This window comes from Diadema antillarum, unplaced genomic scaffold (genome assembly GCF_040938485.1).
Source record: "Diadema antillarum isolate AM-2024a unplaced genomic scaffold, OU_Dant_1.0 seq00001204_RagTag, whole genome shotgun sequence".
NCBI lineage: Eukaryota > Metazoa > Echinodermata > Echinoidea > Diadematoida > Diadematidae > Diadema > Diadema antillarum.
The window spans coordinates 182,183-207,797 of record NW_027271997.1 but is presented as its reverse complement, the minus strand read 5'-3'; the positions used below and the strand labels follow the sequence as shown (position 1 = coordinate 207,797).

Genomic DNA, 25,615 nt, shown 5'->3' with positions numbered 1-25,615 from the left:
CATGACATGATGATGGACACAGAAGCGCGTCAGGGATCGGTGCAAAACAGCGAAGTTTTTTACCGATTATGGACGTGCGTTATATCAGCTCAGCAGGTAGGCCCATGCGCGGAATTTTTTACAGTACTCATTAATATCATAAGCTGAAAAAAAATCCCTGGTATGTCAATGTCCACGTTTATACTGCTTCCTTGTCGATGTTGTTCCCCACAAAATGTACACAGCTCTCTAGAGCTGACAAATTAATGGCGTCCAATGAAGTGAAAATTCCGAATGAGTGCATAAAGTTCACAACAAGATAAACAAATAACGCTTCTTGAAGGGGTCTTCTTGGTCGAACTAGTCTCAAAGTTTAGAGTCCAAACTATTCTTGAATCTCTGGCTATCAATGAATAGTTTTCATTTCATCTATTCAAACGCGGATCTACGATTCCGTATCGACATAGTCATCCTTGACACATTATGACGTGAGAAGTCGACGCACGTAGAATTACTCACGAAAGAAGTCGACAAACATAGAATTACTCACGAATGCGGCGTGGGCCCACATACTGTATCTTCCAACGCTGTCAGGGAAGCCTAATCTTTCCCTGTCGTTGTTAAGGCGATTGTGTACATGCGCACAAATACACTGGGCGCCACATTGGGTATGGGACAATAGACCTGTCCTTTGAAAACAGCGACTCCTTGTGGTTGGATACAGTTCAGTAGCTTTAGAATGGCGCGAGAGTATGGGTCGGAATCGTTAGGTGTAGCTTTTCGCTTTGTCAACCAGTAAGAATGGACTGGAACGTCATTGTTGCTTAGCTCCAAATTTGCATTCCCCCAAGAGAGAAGATCATGGCCTGCAGGCCACGGCCTTTCTTTGGTCTTCGATCGGTTGGAAGATACTATGCAGCATGAGGATAAGTAGGTACTCACCCAACATGGTCTTCAAGGGTCTTTGCTCAACTTCACTGGTTAAGGACCGGAGTGTACACAACACGTTTGGAAAGTTTATGCAAAGTCAGAGAAGTGTAACCAACCAGCAAGTTGCCTCACAGAAGCCTTTCCTTGATGGATCTATTTATCAGGTCTGGGACTGAAGATTTTCCAAATCAATATTCCTGAAATTTAAATCCAATCCCATCACGCAATCATTGCATAAAGTGATATGCAATAATTACTTAACCGACGGCGAATTACTCTGTCTGAAAATAAAGAGGTACTAATTTACTTCACTTCCAAGTACATCAACAACTGAACGCCCACAGTTTCAAATGCCAACGTTTTTATTGCTTATTTCATCACTCTCATAACCACTGACGTGCAGATTGTACAAAATATCACTAAAATCTTGAGATTCTGGTCTGGGAAGGACTTACTAAATGACTGGGAGATAGATAACACAAATTCCTGAAGTTACTTCTCTATACAAGATAATTTTCATGTTTTCCAACCTTCGACATCATGTGCTGCGTAAAGGTTCTCGTGACCGCTGTGTGTGGTACCAGACGAATCTCCAGAGAGAAGATTTTGTTCAGACTTTATAAGCCCAAAAAGCGAGCATAGATTAACAGCAGTCCACTAGTCAAAGCGGCATGCATCACATGTTAGAAGGCATAAAGAGAAAAAAGTGACAGAAAAAGGACTAAGCATCACAATTTGCTATAATATTCTGCGACTGAATGACAATGGAACCTGTAAGATTACACCATACAAACGAAGACATTTGGAACAAAACATTTGGAAACTTTGATACCAGTTTTTCGAGCTCCAGCAGCGTGGACAATATTGAATGTACAACGTGCGATATTTTACCTTTTGTTATTACGTGAAGTATAAGATGTACGCTCTGATTATATCTTTCCATTCACCCTGTCATCCCACCCAACAAATTAATGATCGCCTCGTCAAGCGCCCATAAACGTTTAATTTGCAAATAACGATGTTAACTTGACTCATAGAATATATTATTATCTTGCAAGAAAGTGTTACAATCGGGTCAATACAAATCAGGCACTTTAGACTGTATTCAAAGAGTGACATTGTTCATTCTTTCTCAATTTCCAAAGCTGAAATTGGTTTTTCTTCTCATCTTGCCAAGATGGCGCTCCTAGATGGCGCACGCGTGTGAACAGTTGGCGCTGTTCGCTTTGACGTGCGAACCCAATTGATACTTAGTACCCCTTTCACGCTAGTCACTGGGGTGATCACCTGGGAGATTCAACGGGGATTAATCAAACGGGAAATCGAGCAGGGGAGACATGCGAAAAATTTCGTTCACTTTAGGACTTTTTACACTTGTAAATGGTAAATTTTTGCTTAGTCCCGTACCAACGGTGGGGCTAAAGGGGGCCTTAGGAGAATTTCTAAAACTCAACAATAATGGGAGCAAATGGAGGAAAATGTGCAATTATGAAAAATTTTCATTAGTTTTGAATGCATAATCACTTCATTTTCACTGGAAAAGGATGTTCATACACTAGCGAACATAGGCTGAGTAACTAAAGCTTATTCCTTCTCTGAAAACAAACAAGAGTTACTCTAAGCGGGCAACACTTTGGAGAAATGCTTTAACCCTGTAAAGCCCAAGAGGGGGGGGGGGACACACTGTGCCCCCACCATATTTTCGTTTGCAACTCCTACACCCTTTACCCGATTTCAACCAAATTTGGTGACTTTACCTAGAATCTTGTTACGAACATTTTGATGTATAATTTTTCTTTGCTCCATACTGCTGGTTGCCATGGAAACCGTAAACTGACAACCATGTTCGTCAGATTTTGCATGATTTTCTGTTCCAATTTCAGTTAGTAATATGATAATGGATGAAATGGGGGTATTCTTGGCTGTAATTTGCTGAAGGACCAAAGGTGAAGTAATTATGGTTGTGAATTACCCTGAAATGGCCTTATTATTTCCTTTATTTTCTATATGAAATAGGCATCAAACAATAGATAAGATAGAAATAATCGAAAATACAGCATTTTCCAAAGACTACCCTTTTATTTTGTGTTATCTTCACACAAGCTCTGCCTATAATATCATTTGTTTATCATATTATCAATCTGCAAACTCAAAATTTCAATGTTTTGAAAATACGAAATGCGATACCAATATATGTATCCATTCAAAGCAATACATCATAGGTTTTATATATTTCTTTATATTGTAATGAATAGCGCCCCCATACGTTGACCTTGAGAAAGTTCAACCATAACAAATAGTGAAGGTTGACTTACTTTTCCTTTGTGGTAATATATGAAAATGATCAATATAAAATAGAAACATATATACTGGGGATAAAGAAATAAAAATAAAAACATGATTTTAGTGTATTTCCTATGTATTTCTTTATATTTTGGTTAATAGCGCCCTCAGTGGATGACCTTGAGAATTTTCAAATGTCGGGTCATATAGAGTATGAGTTGCTCTACCCATGTGCCAAATACGGCGGTCATACATCATATTTATTAAAAAAAAAAAGTTATATTGGGGGACACAATGTGCCCCGCCCCATCCCCCCCCCCCTCCTTGGGCCTATGGAAGAGTCAAAATAGCTTGGGCTTTATAGGGTTAAGAGTTCAGAAGGCAAGACAACCCAGCCAGAGATAATCAGGTTATATAACACCTCGCCTTGTCACTGCTTTCTATACGTGCAGATCACCCCTTCTTTCTTTCTTTCTTTTTGCGATGCAGATCGATCACGAAAAATGAATGAATTTACCCCAAACTGATGTCATCATGCTATCGAATATACCTATAGGCTGGTGTCAACCGCATTATCAACTTTTTCTGTTCTCTTTTGTTGGTGGTTTATTTTGTGTGTGTATGAGAGTATCAGTCTATTTTTTCTGGGATAGACGTGGGACTATAATTCAAGCGGAACTGTTTTCAGTCATCACTTTAGGTGTATGTTTGCAGTAAATTTCGGAGACAAAGCATGGGAAATTTTTCCTGTCCGTCCCCCTTTTAGTGTCCAGTCTGTCTTGGATCTCATTAAGTGGGCAAGTCAGAGTTTTTATACACAACGATTCAACGTAATTTGACTCAAACAATCGTTCTCATTCCGCGCTAATTATTCAAACTTGCCAATGCTTACTTGAGGGATTTACGTACTTTGGTAATGGGAGGGGGAGTGGACTTAACAATAAAATTATTGTGAGGTTGGTCTTACAGAGGTAGCGAAAAGACAGAAAGGAGATGAAAGAGGTTGCAAACTACGTGCTACACGCACCACGGTATGAAAGAAAAGTAGAATGTTGTTTCTGTTTTTGTTTTGTTTTTGTCCATTTTGGTAAAGTGGACGCCTGGTTACAATGGGGGGGGGGGGGGCACAGTCCTCTCTCCTTCTCCCTCCTTTCCCATATAATATTTACATACCTTCTTCTTCTTACAGCCCTGGCGTTTATCGTATCTTGATACGATACGATCTCGATCTCGTCTTTATATTCCTTTAAACGTAAATTAAAAGAGTTTTTATTGAGTGCATATTTTGCAGACACTGAACAGTCGTAATGTCTTATGTAATACTGTGGTATGTTATTGTCCGATCAAACATTTTGTCAACACGTTGCAGATTCCATTTAGGGTCTTGCCATCGGGCTCTCTGAATTCATCATTAGCAATTCCACATTCTACTTCGTTTCCCTCTCTTCCTCTTTCCCTCTGCCCCTCTCTAACCTTCTATGCAGAGCTTGACGGCAGGCACCAAATGGCTTAATAGTTGTACATGTTACTTTTTGTGTCTTACTGATCATATCCTGGTGAAAGTTTTAATGCAACAATAGTTTATAGTATATATACCACAGTAGGCTGTATAATAATGATGGCTCGGTCACAGTAAGTTCATATTAATGTATAGTTTGTTTGTTTTTCTTCTTCTTCTTTTTCTTCTTCTTTTTTATTACATAAAATTTGGCAACCTTACATCATCATTCTGGTCTTATCTTCTATCCGTTCTCCGTTTCTTTTTCACAAACACTGATTACTCGGGGCTTACAGCCAAACAAGCTAGCTTTCATGTAGGTCCCGTCATACTTCTCTTTGATCAACCCCATTTCGATTTCGATCTTGACCAGTTATCATTACATGTAATTACTGTGTTATCACCATGTATATTGTTTGTTTTCTGCACATTGTTCACAAGGTAAAAGAACTTGTCTGGTTTCTGTTGTAATGTTCATAAATGAGAAGTATGAAAATAAAATGAATTGAATTGAATTGAATTGATTATTGTACCTTAGTTGTGTTTAATATATCAGGGCTCGACACTAACGGTGGCCGGTGGCTCGGGGCCACCAAAAATGAAAGTCGCGCCACCAAATTTCAAAAAAGGGCAAATTTGGTGGCCCGCCTTCAAATTGATGGAATTTACGTCGATGAAGGGCAATTTGTCAATCAGTTGCAAAACTCAATCATTTTGTTTCGGCAAAAATTAGATCTGCGACACGAACGCAAAAGACAACGTTTATTAGGAAAAATGGTGTTCCGCACACGCGCGAGACAGTTGTTTCCATTCTCCATCCCAGGATGCTGTGTCGTCTTATAGATTTCTCGCAGATAGGTCTCTAATACAATTATCAAGTTTTGCACATCATTATTGCGGCGATTATGATGAAACAAAACAAACAGACAAAAACCGACATTGATTGGAATCAAGCTGGAATCTAGAAAACTTCTACCTGGGAAACCCCATTTCTGACTCCTCAAGGTTGACCCTCACTGACTTAGCTGGGAGACGGATGACTTAATATTATCTCATATATCTTGTATCTATATCGTTGATAGTGAAAAGAAGACATAATATACGCATAGGCATATGTATGCATATATGAATATACAATGCTTATGAATATATGTTTATACATTATTACCATTTTGTTTGTAATCTTCATGCTTAGTGATGGCAAAGCATGATTATTATATTTCAGAAGTTTGATATAAGAATTGAAATAAGAGTTATTTGTTATCATTTTTCCATTTTTTGATACATCATATATTTTTGTTGATAAGATGATGTTAGATTGCATTTTTGCGTTGAATCAAATGATTAATTTGTGCATATTGTAAAGGTAATACTTTCAGAAGATTGATATGACACTGCGTTATATATCATGGCACACTATGCCATTAGGTTAATATAATCGTTCTGATGGTAGATCCTGAAGGCCTGATGACAGGCCGACAGCTCGATTAAAAGGTAGCACAAGATCGAGAGCAACGTCTGCCTCAAGTCTCAATTTTTCGCTGTATGTTACCCATAATGAGGCAACTAATAGAAGTACACAGTCCATGCCGGAAGAGCGCGGCGTCTACACGGATCAACACGGCAGCTTATACACGGCAGCCACACGGGCCATCCCGGATTGCTTGGCCAACACGGCAGTCCCCGCATGACGCCGGATGTTTTTGACCTCCAAAAGTTGCGTGTTGGCCTCCCGGATGTCCAGGGATGACCAAGGCGTAAACAAGGATCTCTCCTCGGGTCATCCCGGATCAGATCCGGTGTGATCCGGCATGTCTATGTTAATGGGGCTTAAAGCAAGTAACACGCAAAATGCTCTCATTATACTGTTATGTATACACGTACATACATATGGCGCCGTAACAAGCAGGAAACCAGAGTTCTGTGACAAACGCCCACACCGCTGAAAATGTATAATAGCTTTAGTTACTGACCACTTGGTATAAAAGGAACATGTACAAGCCCTACTTACGTTAAGGAACTGTTCACGAATTCCTTTCTAGAACAAGCAGTGATAGAGCTAATACAGTGCTGTTAATAAATCCATTGATGAATGCAGTTTAAAGTTTACGTGCGTAATCTTACGGCTCTGTTGAAGGGGAAGGGGAGGGGAGGATAAAGTGTTTGATATCATTCGAGTAATCATTAAAATTTAGTCCTACTCTATTCTATTTCAGGTGCATTACGTGAACCAAATAAATATTCGAAGACCAAACAGTATTCGGTTTACACCAATATGTTGACATCAAAGTAAACATTTCATATTTACTGCAAAGAGACACGGATAAAGAAATTACACGAAGCTACAGCTAAAAGGAACGCATTCTACAATCATAAACTCTAACCAGATTATGCGATAGCCATTCATCTATAAAGTCAAAATTGTATGGTAACCAAATACCTCTCACTCTAAAAACAAAGGTTCGACTTGTACTTATACGGGTGCGTACTTTGCAACTATCAGACCACTGGGAGCACCGTTAGGGGTGCAATTGTGCACCTTTCCGGCCAGAAAGGTGCAAAATTGGACCCCTGCAAGGTTGAACCTATTTTTCTTAGAGCGTACATAACCTGAATAATTATGTTCTATGTTTACCGCCTCCCCCTCAAAAAAAAAGTAGAGAAAAGCCATTTATAGCGTACTATAGACATGTATGGAAATGTTTAAAAACATTGCAAGTTAGAAAATAAAAGTGAGTTTGAAACCCCATGTGGTGAATGAAACAAGATAACAGTGAGTTGATGTCTAAAATAAACTTTTAATAACAATATTGACGAAAACGTTATGGGGGTGGGGAAGCAAATGCCTTGGGCGTTTAGTTAACATATACGGTTAATAGCGTCAAATGATCACAGAAAAAAAAAATCCCATACGAAAACTCACAAAACATATTCAAAGGATGAAGTTTGAATTTATATTTTAAGACTGTCTGACTCTTCATCTCTTCCACCCTCTTGCTGGTGTCAACAATCATTGTCTGTTGATCTGACTTTATGGAAATATGAATCCATTTGTGTGTTTTTTTATTGTATACTTCATTTTGTGTGTGTGTGTGTTATTTGTGTATTATGTTCCTGTATCATATTATGGACTTGAGGAAGAACAGCCTGTGGCTGAAACAAGTTCCTGTGTGGAAATAGAATGAATGGATGAATGAATTCGCTATGGTTCATGGGAAGACTACTTTTGTGGGAGTGGAAAGAACGGGGGATTGGGTATAAGCTATCAAATAAATAAGACAGAAATGGAGAGATAGATACTTAGAGAGAGATAGAGGGTGAGAAAGAGAGAGGGAGAGAAAAAAAAAGCTAATAGAGCTTCTTTGAACATTTTATATTATTTTGCACTCTCGTATTCTTGTGTTTGTCTATACTTCTATTTTTCTGCATTCCTCTATATATTATTATCTTTTAGTTCTTTACTACTACGCATGGGCAGTCGTTAACAAATGTATATCAGAATGATTCGAGTCAGGGGAGGAGGTGAATTGATCAACCGTTTTGCTGAATATGCCTTGATGTCGGGTAAACGAGGGAGTGCTTGTAGACTGTGAACGTTTTTGGACATGTTTTCCTCCATATAGCGCTGGTATGCTTTATAATTGACCTACTCGTGTGACGGTTTTACACTTTTTTTATGTAATGTAGAGCTGTGTCACCTTTAAATCTTCGGTACTCCAGCAGTTGACCAGCTCAATCTGTCCAGGGTCGTACATCAAAAGCAAGAGATTCCACTGAACGAGACAAGATAAGTAGCTTTGTCTATACTCGCGAGTTTCTATCTAATAACTGATGGACACAAAGTGCGTAATAATTATGTTACCCACTCGGAGTGCAAATTGGGGATTTCAGTACAAAGTCAAATTATACTCATCACCATGAACAATAAAAAATCTGCCAAAGTTTCGTTTTCTTCTTTTTGTAAATAATTTTGATATTGGATTGCAATTTTCCAGAGTGACGTGGTCTAGGTGAAGGAAAAAATAAATAAATTGAAGACCACATTTCACGTATTAACGAATTTGTCTGGAATCTTGGGCTTGTTTGTTCACTTGAGTCGTGGAAGTAATTTGAAGAAGCAGTGGAATAGCTACGAAAGGTAAGACTGTCCATTCATTGGACATGGTTCTCTTTCATTTTGATTAAGTTTAGGGTGGATCAGGAACCATTATATTATAGTATGGGTAGGCTACACGACTGTACGGTACTCCCGATGGTTGATCCTATATACCGTATGTACTTGTAAGATCTGGTCGAGCCCTATTAGGAGGCTTAGAAAATAACAATATCAAATAACTAGGAATTTAATCATAAAAAAGAAGTACAAAAAGGTAGAGAAATGACAATTCCAGATGACAGTGAAGTTCAAGTCACAAATTCCATAGAAACTGTCCTTAGTGTAAGAGACCTGTGCAATGCAAATATCTTTTGACATGAATTGATTTAGTACACGGTGATTATCTCTTATTTGGCCAAATGAATATCTAAATGTCTGCGATATATTTTCTAATATTATACCACTTTTGTTCAGGTTCATAATTCTTCATATCAATCACTGCCAGGGGCGGATCCAGGGAGGACCGCAACCGGCGCAAGCCCCCCCCCCCCTTTATTTTTTGTTGAAACAAAAGAAATAAAAAGAAAAAATGGGGGAGGGGTGCGTGCCCCCCCCTTTAATCTTGTAAACGCGCCCCCTCTTTACAGAATTCCTGGATCCGCCCCTGACTGCTAATCTATGATTAACAGAAGACATTAATTGGACTGCACCTTTTCCTTGACTGAGCACGACTTGAATGTTTGCTAAGATGTACAGTTAGTATTGGCAATCTTTCAACAGACATGACTGAGGGCGACAATTGAATTTAAAAAAAAAAGTCATAGTGCATGTTCACCCCCGGCATTCATCATCCGTGTACCAGTTATTTTCTGTCCATGAATGTGTGTGTGTGTGTGTGTGTGTGTGTGTGTGTGTGTGTGTGTGTGTGTGTGTGTGAATGTGTGTGTGTGAATGTCTATGTGTGTATGTGAATGTGTGTGTGTGTGTGTGTGTGTGTGTGCCATTCGTGCATATTTGACTCATTGGCACGAAAAGGGTTAATAATCTCTGTCTTTTATGCGACAAGCCCTGTCAGCCTTGGGCTATTAACATAACAATGTTGCCATTTCGGGGCCTTGGTGGTTGTTCCAAGTTCATCGTGTCATTGCCGGTAACCAAGGATAGCGTGGTGTATTGTCGCTGCCAGGAAAGTACATGTAGACCTAGTAGAAAGATAGATACTGCAGATGAATAGATAAATAGATGGATAGATAGAGAGGGGGGGGGGGGAGAGAATCAGACAAGCGCACGCAAAATTGGGTCATAAAGCCACATGATTTCGTTCATGAATTATATATCAGAGCCTCCTGCAAACAGTGGCGGTGATATCAACCATGGCTCCAAGCAACATTACTGTAACAGGTAAGCAAATTATATACCTCTCTTTGCTGCAGCAGTTTTCTCCATAAAGACTTCTTTGGTTTGGGTGAGGGCTCTTTTATGTGAAAGGGATAGATCAGTTTCGGTTGAGATGGGGCTTCAGGTTTCAAACGTTTTTCGGTGATGAGATCTTTTATGGAATAATAAAGAGCATGTCATTCTAAGAGGAATTCAAAGTTTATTTGATGAGCACTGGTTTTGAAATGGCTAAGTTGTCCAAAACAAAGCGATCCCCATTAAAGAAGGGACCCATCTTTTAATAGGATTGCTCTCTTTTACTTTGTTTTATGATATTTCACGAGCCATTTCAAAACCGATTTTCATCGAATAAACTTTGAATTCATCGTAGAATTGTTTGTGCGCTCTTTACAATTTCATAAAGTAGTTTCTAAGTTTCTCGCAAAAAGGTCGAAAGCTGAATCCACACTTCACCAAATACCGTATCATCCCTTTAATGTTTAATATCAGTCATATCTTGGCGGGGGGGGGGGGGGGTTCAGTATGCCTAAAAATAGTTGATTTATACACTGGCATACAGCAATACGCCTGGCTCCTTGCGTACCCCCATTGGATCATCTTCCTATATTTTTGAAGCCCCCTGTTACCGCCGCCGTATTACAATGTTTTAAACCAGATAGGTAAATAAGAATTGAGATTCTATGTCTGAGGTGCAGACAAGTAAAGTATGTGGTCCCATCAAACTTAAAAACAAATACACGATAACCTACCCCCCCCCCCAAAAAAAAAATGATAATGATAAACCAACCAGTTCCCCTGAAACCGGCACAGATGTATAATGTATGAATTCTATAAGTAAAAATGTAAAAATACAAAAAGAACAAAAACCCAAAACACACAGGTATATCATGTACACAGTTCTCTTTTCTCTGTAAATCAAGTTTGCTAAAATGTTAAGTCTTACTTGGTCGTCATCTGTTTCTAGCATCCATAATTTTAATTGAATCCGCTGTTTGACTGATCGCCCGTGCTATTAATAGTTCATGGTATAGCGGCCAAAGAATCAACTATACAGTTTTTATGCAAGAATTTGTGCGTCTCACATAACGGCACTTTGCTCTAGAGCAAAGAAAATAAGTAGTCGCGAGAAACCATTTTTCATCTCTTTTTTTTTTTATGCGACAATGTTTATACTTATAACATGAGCAAAATGAATTTACGTGGTGTTGCATATGGGAAGACCTTAACTACCCACAACCCACATACCCATGATAAGTTATTTGCACTGTTGGGATGCAACCATATTATGTTCATCAATTCTTGCTTGTAAAAAGACGAGAAGAATGGTAACAGACCAGAAGAGTGGGCGAATTCCTTCTTTATAACTTTCTCGGCTATTTTCTGTCTCTCTAATATCAGCCCGAACCTTACGGCAGTTCGTACCGGTGTGTCGTGGAGCAACATCTGCCCACTACCTAGGACATGGGCTAACCGTTGCCAGAAGCATGTCCACGCACTCGCTCACCAAGCACTGTGAACCTCCGGAATTCGGGAGAAGTCTCCGGGAGCGAGAGTTCTTCATCCCGGTAGACCTGGCCTATGTTAACCACGGGTCTTACGGAAGTGTGCCGAAGAGCTTGTTGAAAATTCAGCAGAGGTTTGTTCATTGTATTCCCCTCTCTCTTTTGTCTGTATAGGCCTATCACCATCCTTCGAAACTTCGAAAGGAAATCGAAACCCAATATACGATAATACGTGTGGAATGAGGGAATGCAGAATGCTCCTGGAACACATTAGCGAAGTTTGAGGCAAATCCGTTCAAAGTTGTGAATTTTTAAAGTTTTGGTACCGCCATCGCTGGATGAGAAAACTGAAAACTACAGATTGTGATGTCACGTACGACCTATATGTACAACGACATACAGAAAATGCATGATGTATGCAGGGAATTCCGCAAAAATTCATGTTTTATGTTGAGTACACTTTCTTGTTACTGTATTTCATGCCCCTTGCTTTCTAAACGAGGATAGTCAAGAGCTCTTTTATTAGGCTAGAAAGTGAAAATATGTTGCATTTTGCTTGTTTTATTCATATCGTTTCCCATACGTGATACGTCTGTTGTAGTCTTTTCATCTCATCCAGCCCACCAAAACTTTGAAAATTCATAGTTTTTAAAGGATTCCGATTTTCCTCAAACTTCGCTTATGTGTTAAGCTATTATGATATTGCGACATCCCCTCAATTAGCATTTGTAAACGTGGGTTTTATTCTCCTTAACAACCAATGACAACGTCAAATCGTAGATGTGTATATCATGTAATGCTAGAGCGTGCATCTAATATTCTTCCTCCGTTCATCGATATTTTTTGTTTTGCTTTTTTTTAGGCATAATAAGATATGAATATTCAATTATAGTCTAATCTTAGTCCCGTTTCATAAAAATTGTTATCAGTGACAAACTGCCACATTTCTATGACAAATTTACTCTCAGCCAATCAGATGCAAGGACTTCAGTAGCTTATAACAACTATCACAACTTGTCACTGATAACAAGTTTTATGAAACGGGGCCCAGAAATGCGCAGGTATGTTGGTAATTTACGTGTACACATAATTATACACAGCTCAGATCGAATAATTATTTTTAACCATAAATGTTCATGATCACAATATCGACCCTTTGAAACTCCGTCAAATCACTTTCGTTTTTTTCTTTTTCACAAATATTTCTATACATAACAGCGGAAGCATCAAAAACATATAGAACCTTTCAGTTATCATCATGATTTTTCTTTTGTATAAAATATGTATCCCTCCGGAAACATTACTGACAGTCTTGTTGTAACCTCTTTTGATGCACTTTGTCCACATGCAGGATGCTTGAAGAAATGGAATCCAATCCAGAGCTGTGGTATAGATTTAAAGCGCTGGATTTGTACAAGAACGCTGCAAAGCAAGTAGCCGATTTCGTGGCAGCACAGCCTGAAAACTTGCTGCTCATCGAAAATGCAACAACTGGTGGGTAACAGCATGTCATGTCTTGTGTTGTAAAGTGTGATAACAGATTGTTCAATGGGGATTAGTCAAGCACTAATGTGACCAAACAAATTTTTTTTTTTTATTCGATGAGAACTGGTGTTCTCGGAGTAAAGATCTCTATCAATACCCACGCCGCCGTTGCAAAACCATCTATAAAAATAGTGTAACTTGTACCGTCATAAAATATGCGGTGGAGTCATTTTTTTTTTATTATGCACATGTTCAAAACAAAAAAATGGGTGTGATGATAATGATATGCTGAGAATATGGTGAGGTGATGACGCCATTAGCTCCACTATTTTGCGACCATAATATGTCTCGTGAAAACTTGTGAAATTGTGCAATTTGACAACTTTCTTGTTTTCATACCATGGATTTGATTTAACTTCTATAACTATATGTTTATACTATTTCACTCTATTCATTATATAAGAGTCAAATTAACGTTTTCTCTTTTCACATATTTCTCCAAGCATTTGATCATAAAAACTAACAGACAGTATGATACATTATACACACACATAAAAATGTATACATAAAAACCAAGTCCGTCTCTTTCTTGATCTGGGAGCGGGTGAATGTGTGCGTGTCACTCGTGTTGGGTAGGGGGCTGTCTAACAAGTCCATCCTCAACACACTGTCGTAGATGTAACACTTCAACTTTTTGGCGACAAACAATAGAAATGAAGCATTTCATGATCATTTCCGAAATCCCCAGCTTTCACATCGTTACCACAACTCTCTTGAATGTCTCAACCTGCAGCAACCAACAGTATCCTGCAATCTTTTCACTTCGAGGCTGGGGATCAGATATTGATGACGAATCACACGTACATGTCGGTCGAGCAGACGGTACAGATTCTCACGAGTCGGAGACCGGGTAAGACGAAAAGACGATAGCATACACATTATTGAATATTAGAACAGATTTGAACGAATCACAAAGGATTTGATAGTTTTTGTCAGGCATGAATATTAGCAGTATAGCATATCTCGTGTTGTCATTCACCTGCAATATTGCCGTTTCCGAGGCTCACCAGAAGGATTCGAGGTTAGGCAACTCTATAGCCTCATATATGGTTCATTGACACCATGGGGATCATCGTTGCCTCCCAGTCCTACATCAGTGATCATGGCGCCTGCCTGAACTGTCGCATGCATCTTCCCTCCATCTCTTCGTAGAGAAAATCACACTTGTATAGCTAATATAAGCAGAAGGCCACCCAAGACCCTTCAAAAATTCTTTACGTTTGAATCAAGAAAATGCGTATCCCTTGGACCCTTGACTTTCGCCCTTCTCGTCCTTTCAGTTGGCATGCAGGAACCCTTGAGCCCTTGCTACAGCTCCAACCCAAACATGCAATCAGACAGTAGCGAATGGTACCATCTGGACACGGTCACCATCACTCCAATAATACTCCAATAATACCAAGCCCAAACCTAGAACTCACATATCATGGCGGTGAGTTGGCTCAGTCGGTAGCGCGTCTGTCTCACGATCCTAAAGGCCCGGGTTCGAACCCGAGTCTGGACTGAGCATTGTTGTGTGTAAGCATGCCGTCCCCTCTAGCAAGAGGCAAAACACTCTGTCCCTCGGATAGGACATAAAATGGAGGTCCCGTGTATGAGAGAGTAACAACTCATGCACGTTTAAGATCCCGCTTCATTCATTCATCGCAAAGAGCAGGGTGTTTAACGCGGTGAAGTGGTTCCACCTCACATCCAACTGGACCCCATGGAAGACCAGCTTAGCGTAGCTGAATATGAGCTATCCAGCCATCTTCTCAGATGGAAATGAACAAACAAATAAACAAACAAACAAACCTAGAGACTGAGTAGTACTAAAGCATATGCGAACAGGAACAGACGGCGCCTTACGTTTTTTTTCTGACAGTGGCGACCTCGGCCCTCCGCCTCGGCTCACCCGCTGGAATAGAGCTGCATGGACCTGTGAGATTCGCAGCCCCGACACATTGTAAAGAACATGCAGATCACATGAAAGAAGAAGAAGAAAAAAAAAAACAAAGAAGAAGAAGAAGAAGAATGAGGAGAATAACAAGATTATACATGAAATACATATAATGAACGGGCGCACATAGTGAGAGTGCACGCATGACAAATCGGGTGACGTTCGTTATTCCTCCAGGGTTATTCCAAAGGTTTGTCTATTAAAAAATGAAAATAAGATTCGGTATTCCAATGGTTCGTGTTATCGAAACACACAAATTCAGTTTACCTAGATATCCTTTATTCCAAAATTTAAATAGGGTTCATTATTGGGAACATTTGTAGCTTGTTGTGAAGGTTCATGCTCCGAAACTTTGTTCATCTGAAAATGGGAAAAACGTGAATGCCTACCAACGAACGTTCGGAGTCGTTTTCGGATTTCATTTTTTTTTTTCATTTTTCATTTATTTCATTCCTTCTTTCTTTTTCGTCAAACATAACACGAAATGAATCAGAAGATATAACATAGGCATGTATTCGACTTTACATGGTAGATAATGTTTAACAAATACGAAATTATACATGCATGTCGGCAAAATACAAAGTTATGTTTGGAGGGGAAAAAAGAAAGAAAGAACTGAGAGGTTCACTGAAAAGCATGCTTGTAAATTGTGAACCACTCAAAGGATTCTTGTGAATACATTGAACTTTTTTTTTACAAAGACAGGAGAGAACAAGACAGGACAGAACAAGACAGTAGAAACACAACGACTTTACATGACTTTACAGTAGGGTATACCATGACAGTAATAAAACACAAAAGAACAATGGAAAGAAAGGAGAGAAAGAAAAAGGAAGTGAAAGGAAAAGCCAACACGCTGAACATCGGGATCAGAAGATGGAATTGAGGTGCTGTACATCTGGATCAGAAGAGGGAATTGAGGTGTTTCAGCTCGATCAGCCGAACAAAGTTTATACAAATAAGATAATGTAAAAAATACACAATGATGAAATCAATGATTGACGATGAACCCTTAGGCTGTAAAGACCAGCTAGGTAATGAATCATATATAGCTTAATATGAGTTCAACAAAAAAAAAATTTTAACTTACGCTTAAACGAATTCAAAGATAAAGAATTTTTTATATCACAACTTAAAGAATTCCAAAATCTAGGGCCACTGTATATAAATGTATTTTGAGCCAATAACGTTCTCAGAAGGGGTAAATGAAACTCATTTGATCGCCTGGTGGGATAATTATGAAAAGATTGATTTCGTGGAAACATTGAATCAAAAATGCTAGGAAGTGCATTTGTGTTATAATTAAACATAAACTGACCCAGCTGAAAGAAAAACAAATCTTTGATTTTTAAAATCTTATATCTAACAAATAATGGATCTGCATGGGAACATGGAAAAACGCCACAAATGATACGAAGTGCCTTTTTTTTGTAATAACAATAATCTATCTAATAAAGTTTGATGGGCACTGCCCCATGCTAAAATTCCATAATTTAAATAAGGTAATATCAATGAAAAATACAACGTCAGCAAGGAAGACGACGGGATATGAGATTTAAGTCTATTAATAATACCAATATTACGCGAAATTATTTTACTAATATTAATAATATGAGGCTTCCACGAAAGTTTATCGTCTACTGTAATACCGAGAAACTTTGTATGTGATACACGCTCTAAATGAACGTCATCAAAGATGATATCTGTGCGTAAAACTTCTATAGACTTACTGAATAACATGTAGTTAGTTTTCTGAAGATTCAGTGATAATTTATTGGCTCTTATCCATTGAGTCACTTTTTTAAATTCAGAATTAACAGTATCGACAAGAGTGATTGGATTTTGGTGGGAGAAGAAAATGTTTGAATCATCGGCAAAAAGTATAAAAGAAAGTATATCGGATGATCTACAAAAATCATTTATGTAAATGATGAAAAGTAAAGGTCCTAATATACTCCCCTGAGGGACGCCACATTTAATAACTTCAAGACTAGAACTGTGCTCGTTCAAAAATACATATTGTTTTCGGTTTTGCAGGTAACTCCTGAACCATTCCAAGGCCTTCCCTCGTATACCATAATGAGACAATTTATGAAGTAAAATTTCGTGATTAATTGTATCGAAGGCCTTGGAGAAGTCCAGGAAGATACCAACAAGATGAGAATGGTCATCTATAGTATGTGCGGCGTTATCAATAAACTTCAAAAGAGCATGAATGGTGCTGTGTTTCTGACGAAACCCAAATTGAGAATTTGTAAAAACATTATAATAATTGAGAAATTTAATCGTTCTTGTAAATATCAATTTTTCCAAAACCTTAGATATGGATGAAAGTAGAGAAATAGGTCTATAATTACTTATATCAAAACTGTCTCCTTTTTTGAATAAAGGACACACCTTAGCTATTTTCATACAATCAGGAAAAACACCATGTAATATGGATTTATTAAAAATATGAGAAAGTGGGTCAGCAATAGAAAATATAATTCCCTTTATAATAAAATTACTTATATCATCATAACCGGCACTTCGTTTATCATTCATTGCAGCAACAATGTCTATTATTTCATATTTCGTAGTTGGAGCTAAGAAAATAGAACTGGGATTGGATTGACCTAAAAATTTTGCAAAATGCGTATCGGACTGCGGTACTTCTTTTGCCAGATTCTCTCCAATCATTGCAAAATAAGAATTAAAAATATTTCCTATATCACCAGGATCTTCAACAATTTTATTATCAAATCTTATTTTTGTAATATTCAATTTCTTTTTTGATATATTCATGGCCTGCTTTAATATCTTCCATGTATTCTTCACGTCATGTTTATATTTTTCTATCTGAATGGTATAATATTTCCGCTTTTCAGATCGTATGACCTTAATCAAAATATTCTTATATGATGTATATTTATTTTTTGACTCCTCAGTTTTTTTCATTTTGAATTTATAATACAACCTATTTTTTCTGTTAATTGAACGGAGAAGAGATTTCGAAATCCATGGAAGTTTAGGTATTGTTTTATAATTTACTGACTTATCTTTTAGTTTAGGAATATAATCATCTAAATGCTTATTGATTATCTCCATAAAATTATCAAATGATACATTAACATCATCAGTATCACAAACACTTGACCAATCAACCCTGTCTAAACAAGCGTCAAGACTAGCTAAATTTTCTGGTGTGGCTCTACGTTTAAATAAAGGAAAATAAGACTTATTAACTGAATGTTTAAGGTCACAGCATGTTATAATTGGAAAGTGATCGGTCATATCGGATAAAATTATAGAAGAATTCAAAACTTGTAAAGAATTAGTGAAAATATTATCAAGGAGGGTGGCAGAATGATTTGTAACACGTGTAGGTTTGGAAATTAATGGCAAAAAAGAGGATGATAAAAATAATTCAAGAAATTCTTGTGACGTATTATCATCACTCTTAATCAAGTCAATATTAAAATCACCCATTATATAAATACATTTATTAACAAAACGAGGGCTTTTTAATAAATTCGTCATACTATCTAAAAAATCTTTAGAACTGGAGTTTGGGGGTCTATAAACAACGCCAACTATTATATTTTTACTTTGAGGGATGGAGATTTCAACAAACAAAGACTCTATTATATCATTCATTATATTTAAATCATCACAAGTATCAAACTCAAGGTCATTGGATAAATAAATCGCAACCCCGCCGCCGGTCCTATTCACTCTATTATTTACAATCAAATCATAACCATTCAATGCATACGGTAAATTAATATCAGATGATAACCATGTTTCAGTTAAACCTATTACAGATATTTGTTGTTTATTTTGATTATCTAACAATACCTGTAATTCATCAAAATGCTTATTCATACTCCTAATATTCAAATGTACTATAGAAAATATACTTTCTGAAAAATCTTTCACAAAATCTTTAAATTGATCAACCGTAACATATTTGGAGGAGATTAAAGTGGAATCATGTTCAAAGTCAAAATCATTAAACAAATCATTAGAAAAAAAAATTAACATTATTGGCAACGAGGTTTTCATAAAGTGCAGAAGAACGTGAATTGATCTGACTTCTTGATTCTGTAGGCGAGCGTCTAAACAAATCAAAGAGTTCATCGTCATCAAGGGAGTCAAATGCTGCGTTAAGTCGATTAGCCATAACGCAGAACATAAAGTATATGAAGATTAACAAATCTTGGTAAATAAATGGAGTCCGAAAATGGTATGGGTTGTTACTAGCTCAGCCAGGAAGGATGTATTTGCCGGAATTGTCTGTTTCTGCAATATCGCTTAAAAAGCTGTGAAATGAAATTTGATGGATATTTCAGACTACATTCGTTATGGCAAGAGACACAAAGTAATGTTGTATCAGATCTTGAGCCGGAGTCACGATTTTCACTTAGGATTATTCGCCTTCCGGAATAGAGGACGGTACATTGCACTTTTTGATTTTTGATTTTTGATTTTTGATTTTTTTTTTTTTGCGCGCGAAACAAAAAAAAAAATGGGGTATCATCCAAAAAAAAATTAAATGAACGAACAACATCTCCATGATAAGGTCTGTTAAAATCTAATTCTAAATCTAAAACTAATTCAGATCGCAGTCTATTATTTAGGATCTGGCGATCCAGAAGTAGAAGCCATGTACAATGCAATATGTGAAGAAAAGAGGGTTTTTCATTATTCTATTATGTTGATATTCGGAAGTCAGTGTTCTCTACACATACTTGAATATCTTCCTTTTGCCTTCATTATTGACTTTTTTCTCATTAATCATCATTCTGTTGAAGTTCAAACATTGACATTACGAATTTTTATGCCATAGAGAGTGACATAAGCGAACAAAAGAGAAATACTGGTAATATTGAGAAACAAGACAAACATTAGTGTTATATTTTGGTCTATATTGCGATATGTGACTCTCTGTGGTTTTGGCGGGGGTCATGCTCTCCGAGCTCTTTTGCAGTTGCCATGGTTGTGGGCTTCTCTTGATCGAATAGTTACAAAAGCCCTTTTGTAGATCGCCACCGCCGTGACGACAAACCTTCTTAGTGCGGCTATGCAGAGCACTCGATTCCAGAGAATTTGCGCCGTGGGATAATAATTGAGTAACGGCGAGGCTACGAGAAACCTCGAGCACGGTCGAACAAATCAAGACCACACCATTATGATGAACTTTTGAACACATTCTGTAAAAGTCATGAAGCATAGCGTCCCTTAGCTGAGAGTTCAATTGATATTTGTGGTGGTCTCTTGTTATTGCTCGTGTGCTTTTAAATTCCTCTGCACAAAGCAACCAAACAAGTAACCAAACTGCAAACAAAAAGGGACGTGACTTTTTTTGTGTCAAAGTTTAATCGTCGAATGGCCTTTATTTTTATGTAAAGGAAGACGAACAACAACATCAACGACAAGGTGGTATGTGTAGAGCAGAATGAACGAGTACTCGATGTTAGTTGGGGGTTGGTGTGACAATTGGAATATTTATCTGTGATAAATTTGGGTTACAGGAATTCAGTACACAAGTTAAGTCATGCAGCAATACTTCACTCAGATAACTCCCTACTCATCCCCCCCCCCCCTCTCTCTCTCTCACCACAATCCATGTGGACACAATATACACGTGTAGACATACATAGTGTATACAGCAGACAGGTTTATTAGACACCGGAATTCAAAATATGAAATGCCATTAACTTTTCTCACATTTTTTTTTTTAGTTTCCCAAAGAGTTTTCCCTGATCACTTGCATTGGCAACTGATAATAAGAACATAGCGTCTATACCGTAACAATGCCTCCGCACGAAGTGTCGCAGGAGGCATTAGTATGTTTTCGGGTTGTCCGTTCGTCCGTCCTACCCCTGTCCGTCCTTAGGCCCTAAGTGAAAATACCCTTATTCCCGAATACTTGCCCTCCGAACAATATATTCAGCCATCCAAATGAAATCTGGTTCAAGGAATGTATAAACACTAAACGCATTTTGATGTTGTGCCATCAAACTTTCAAAAAAAAATGTAATTTCTTTTCTTTAATAATGTCGTCTCACACTGTGAAGCTGTATAACAGACCTATGTGAGAATCAAATACAAAATGGCGGAGGCATACCAGCCATAGACTTTATAGCGCCATTTCAAGTTTTATACTTAAAACCACACAACTTTACAAGAGTTTCTTATTTTGCGGGGAGCATTACGTAGTCACAACTCCATGCAGTGACGTTTCATTTTATTTTCCACAAGATATCGACGTGGTACAAATTCACATACCTTTCAAGACGACGACGGAAGAAATACTCGAGCGTCACGTGACAGCCCTCAACGAAAACCCGCGAATCCGGCTCGCCCTGATCGACCACATTCCCTGCACATCCGCCATCTTGTTTCCAATCAGAGAGCTTGTGAGCATGTGCCGCGAACGGGGAGTGATCAGCGCGGTAGACGGGGCGCACGGGCCGGGCCAGGTTTCGTTGAGACTGGAAGACCTTGGCGCTGACTTTTATTACGGTAGGCAAATGAGCGATGTAGGCCTAGTGAATGGTGGTAAGTCCTAGCACACATCTCGATGGAATCAAACAGGCACGACGTGTAACAAACACACAGAACGACATCGTAACAGCTGTGTGGAAGTCACTAACGAAGGTCATAAGATAACAAAACTTGAAAGAAGATAAAGTATAGAATAGAGTGAATTCAATGACATCTGTTTCCAAGGAAAGGATCATTAATTTATGAAAGTTACAAAGAGCACTCACATATCGTCCATTCAAATTAAAATCAAGAAGTAAAATCTAATTAGGCCTATACCATTGTAACCACTAGACAAATTTGTAGGTCTACTGCAATATTGTATCACATGAGCATTATATAGATTATTGATATGCTGTTAACTCACTTGTTATACTCTCTAAAAAAATCGAGTGAAAATATTCACTCTTAAAGGAGTGAATACAAAAAAGAGTGAATTTAGAGTGAAATTGGAGTGAATTTTGAGTGAAAATGCTCATTTTCACTCATTTTGGAGTGACCTCAGGGATCACTCGAAGATTTAGGAGTGATCCCTGAGGTCACTCCAAAATGAGTGAAAATGAGCATTTTCACTCAAAATTCACTCCAATTTCACTCTAAATTCACTCTTTTTTGTATTCACTCCTTTAAGAGTGAATATTTTCACTCGATTTTTTTAGAGAGTAGGCCTAACTTATAGAGACGTTGCCTTAGATTGACAAACGTTATTTAAATCTCGTCTACGATATAAATTTAGTCCAGGAACAAAACAAGGGTGTACTAGACGTATCTGGCATATGCGTCACGTGCATTTATAACAGTCGAAATAACTCATACCAGATTTGAAATACACCATTGTAAATGTATTCATTTATTCATTCATTTACTAAAATATATTTATTTAGGATGACTTGCTCAGTTTGAGCTGTTTTCCATCAATGTCCTGAGATAAAACACAATAACACCAGCAAGTGATTAATCTTCACAATGACTGTCATCAACAAACAATTTCACATCAGCATCACTGAAATAAAAATAACCAAACAGATTAATTATCTACAAAATTGTGGGCCTCTTCCAACGAGAAGACTGCAAAGAAAAAGAGAACAAATCAAACTAATATGAAAATGCCGACATAATTATGCGTACCACACTTTTCTGTGGTAAAGAACCCAGCTGTAGCAGACACAATCACAAGAACTAACATGCACCCAAGTTACACACACTCACGCACTCACACATGTACGCATGCATGTAAAGGAAGATTGCATAACATAAACAAACATAATCATGAAATATTATTCCTTTGCAGTCGGTCGTGGAAAATTAGACTTGCTAAGATTGCAATAAATCTCTCTTCCAGCCCGTGTTCTCGGTCTTGCCTGGTGCGTGCTTATTTGTTTGTACTTAAACATTACGTCTATAATAATCATCTGCTGTCCCTTTTGAACAGCGCCTCTTTACGTCAATGTTGGACAGTTTGTTGATCAGCTGCAATAAAAACAACTCGATGGTAGCATGAATTTGAATAATTATACGCGGTTTCATCCGCTGCAAACACTAGGATTAGAACCAGCACTGGCAGTCGGACGGAAGCTCGGTGGTCTAATGAATAAGATGCTGGTCAGAGATCAGGAGGTTGTACTATGTAGGTTCGAATCCTACCCGAATATGTATGCCCATGATTTCTTTTGTTATGGCTACTTCTTATTTACGTCGATATGAGGGAAATTTGTTAATCAGCAGATGTATGATAGGCCTATACTCGTATACAGATGGGCATCTGGCAATGCTGATGGCGTATAGAACTCTAGGATCACAGTGTTTACACTATGTAAAAAATCACTCTGGGAAGCGAAAACCACATCATTGGATGCTGTTTGCTAAAAACAACAGCAACGAAACAAACAAACAAAAACACACACTCAAAACAAACAGTAAAATCGTGAGCTGGGAAATATTTCAAGATGGCAAACGGAAAGGTTGTGACAGAGAGCTTACTGACTGTATGATATACTCCATATGATATGATACATATATATTTATATATCATATATATGTATGTATATATATATATATATATATATATATATATTCGCCTATGCTATTTTTGTCTCTGTGTGTTTGTGTTCATGGGTGTGTGTGTGTCTTTTCAAATCTATGTGGCTATACTAGGTAATTTACACAAGTGGTTGTTCTGCCCCCGTGGTTGCTCGCTCTTCTACGCACGTCCAGGGCACCATCACTGGCTGCGCACCGCCGTGTCGTCCCTGTACACTTTCTCCGAGGACCTCCACAAGCGTTTTCACTACACGGGCACCAAAGATTACATCCCTTTTTATATGGCCGGGCATGCGATAGATTACCTCAGCTACTTGGGCGGCTTGGTGAGTTACACTGTTTTGAGGATACTTGAATGGTTACTTCCATAAAATGTTTATCGTTATTGCCATCATAATTGCTGCTTGTTTGACTTCTTGTGTTTGTTTATTATTCATTTAAAGGCGACAAAATGACACTCTTAAAATGCGACAAATCAGCTTTGCAATCGTTCTCCACTTTTGACCTTTTTTTTCATCAAGGTCGTGCCAGGTCAAAATAATGTTCCAGTTAATTAACCTTCCAGATTGTTTTGTCATAAATGCTTTAATTCAAAGGACGGCGAAAATATTGTCATGGATGTAATAATGATGTTATATCGACTTTTTTATGGTTATAAAGATTCGACAATAGTGAATTCTTTTACTAACATGGGATTTTGGGTCTGACACAGGAACGAATCACGGCCTACAACTCGGAGCTGACGATCTGGGCCGCTGAGATGCTGGCCGACGCCTGGCAGACGAATTATATCAAACTGGAGGGGAGGGTGCGGGCGCCCTTTATGTGTCTCGTCACTCTGCCGAAGACCCCGCGTCTTGCACAGTTCTGGCATCCCACCGGACTGAGGGAAATCTGTCGCGAGATAGCCAAAGAGGGCGTGGTCGTTGCCGTCACGAGGGACGAGAAGGAGAAATATCTGCGCCTCAACGCGCAAGTCTACAACTTTAAGGAGGAATTCTACGCGTTACGTGACGCAGTCATCAAGGTGCTTGGAGCGAAAGTTTAGATCACCTGACGTAGGTCCCTACATGTTCAGCTCATCGGATGTTAAAAAAGGAGAAGAAGCTCAGGAAGTTCATTCACATTATTGCTTTTTTAAGACTCTTATTATAACAATAATATATGAACAATATTATCATTTCAATAGGTTAGCCTCCCTTGCTTTCAGCCTACAAGGATTAAAAAAAAAACCAAAAAACTTTCAACCCGAATACAAGTAGGCATGCTATTTAGCTGATACATGTTATCTGAAACATGAAGCGGAGTACATCATTAGGTGTTCACACTAATGATTTAGCTCCCAGTCGAGTCCAAAGGCAACCGAAAGTTCTTAGTTTCACCTTTTGGATCGTCACCTTGGACTGGTCGGTCTTGGAATGAGATTCCTATAATGACGTCGAACAAAAATGAGAAGACATCTGCATCCGAAATAATAAAGAACATCACAGTGCACTAATGTAACTTATGGTGTAATTCGATATCACTTATACACTGGCTTCTATACTTCTCTTTCCCCTGCTTTTACTTCTCTTACTACCACCATTCCACCAATTATTGAAGTGATCAATTTGTCAGAACTATCTATTCCCGCCATTTCGAAATTCATCTATAATTATGCAGTTAACAAGACTGAAAGTGACAGCTCGCATATTGAAGATGTGCATGCACTGCTTCCTTAGGAACGAAATCATTGAGACGTTTGGGAGATGCAGAAAAAAAAAATTGCCGGAGATATAAACATTTAAATGAGATATAAATCATAAAATAGCATATTAGTGGAGAAGCCATCATAATTCATCATGTTAGCACTTAAAAAAGTTGTCTTAGCCGACACT

The 25,615-nt window shown here is 38.1% G+C and overlaps 1 protein-coding gene across 1 annotated transcript; it reads left to right on the top strand.

Moving 5' to 3' along the window:
* Positions 1-10,159: 10,159 nt before the first annotated feature.
* On the top strand, positions 10,160-24,786 carry LOC139744695 (uncharacterized). Its single transcript, XM_071655117.1, has 7 exons — positions 10,160-10,187; positions 11,583-11,820; positions 13,038-13,180; positions 13,965-14,081; positions 21,414-21,713; positions 23,913-24,064; positions 24,451-24,786. Exons 1-7 carry the CDS (start codon positions 10,160-10,162, stop codon positions 24,784-24,786), a joined length of 1,314 nt encoding a protein of 437 aa, XP_071511218.1.
* The last annotated feature ends 829 nt before the right edge of the window (positions 24,787-25,615 follow it).

Coding starts and splice junctions, on each gene's coding strand:
- LOC139744695 (XM_071655117.1), top strand. CDS start 10,160: ATGGCTCCAAGCAACATTACTGTAACAG. Junction 10,188..11,582: donor AAGCAACATTACTGTAACAG/GTAAGCAAATTA, acceptor CTCTAATATCAG/CCCGAACCTTACGGCAGTTC. Junction 21,714..23,912: donor TGTAGGCCTAGTGAATGGTG/GTAAGTCCTAGC, acceptor ACGCACGTCCAG/GGCACCATCACTGGCTGCGC.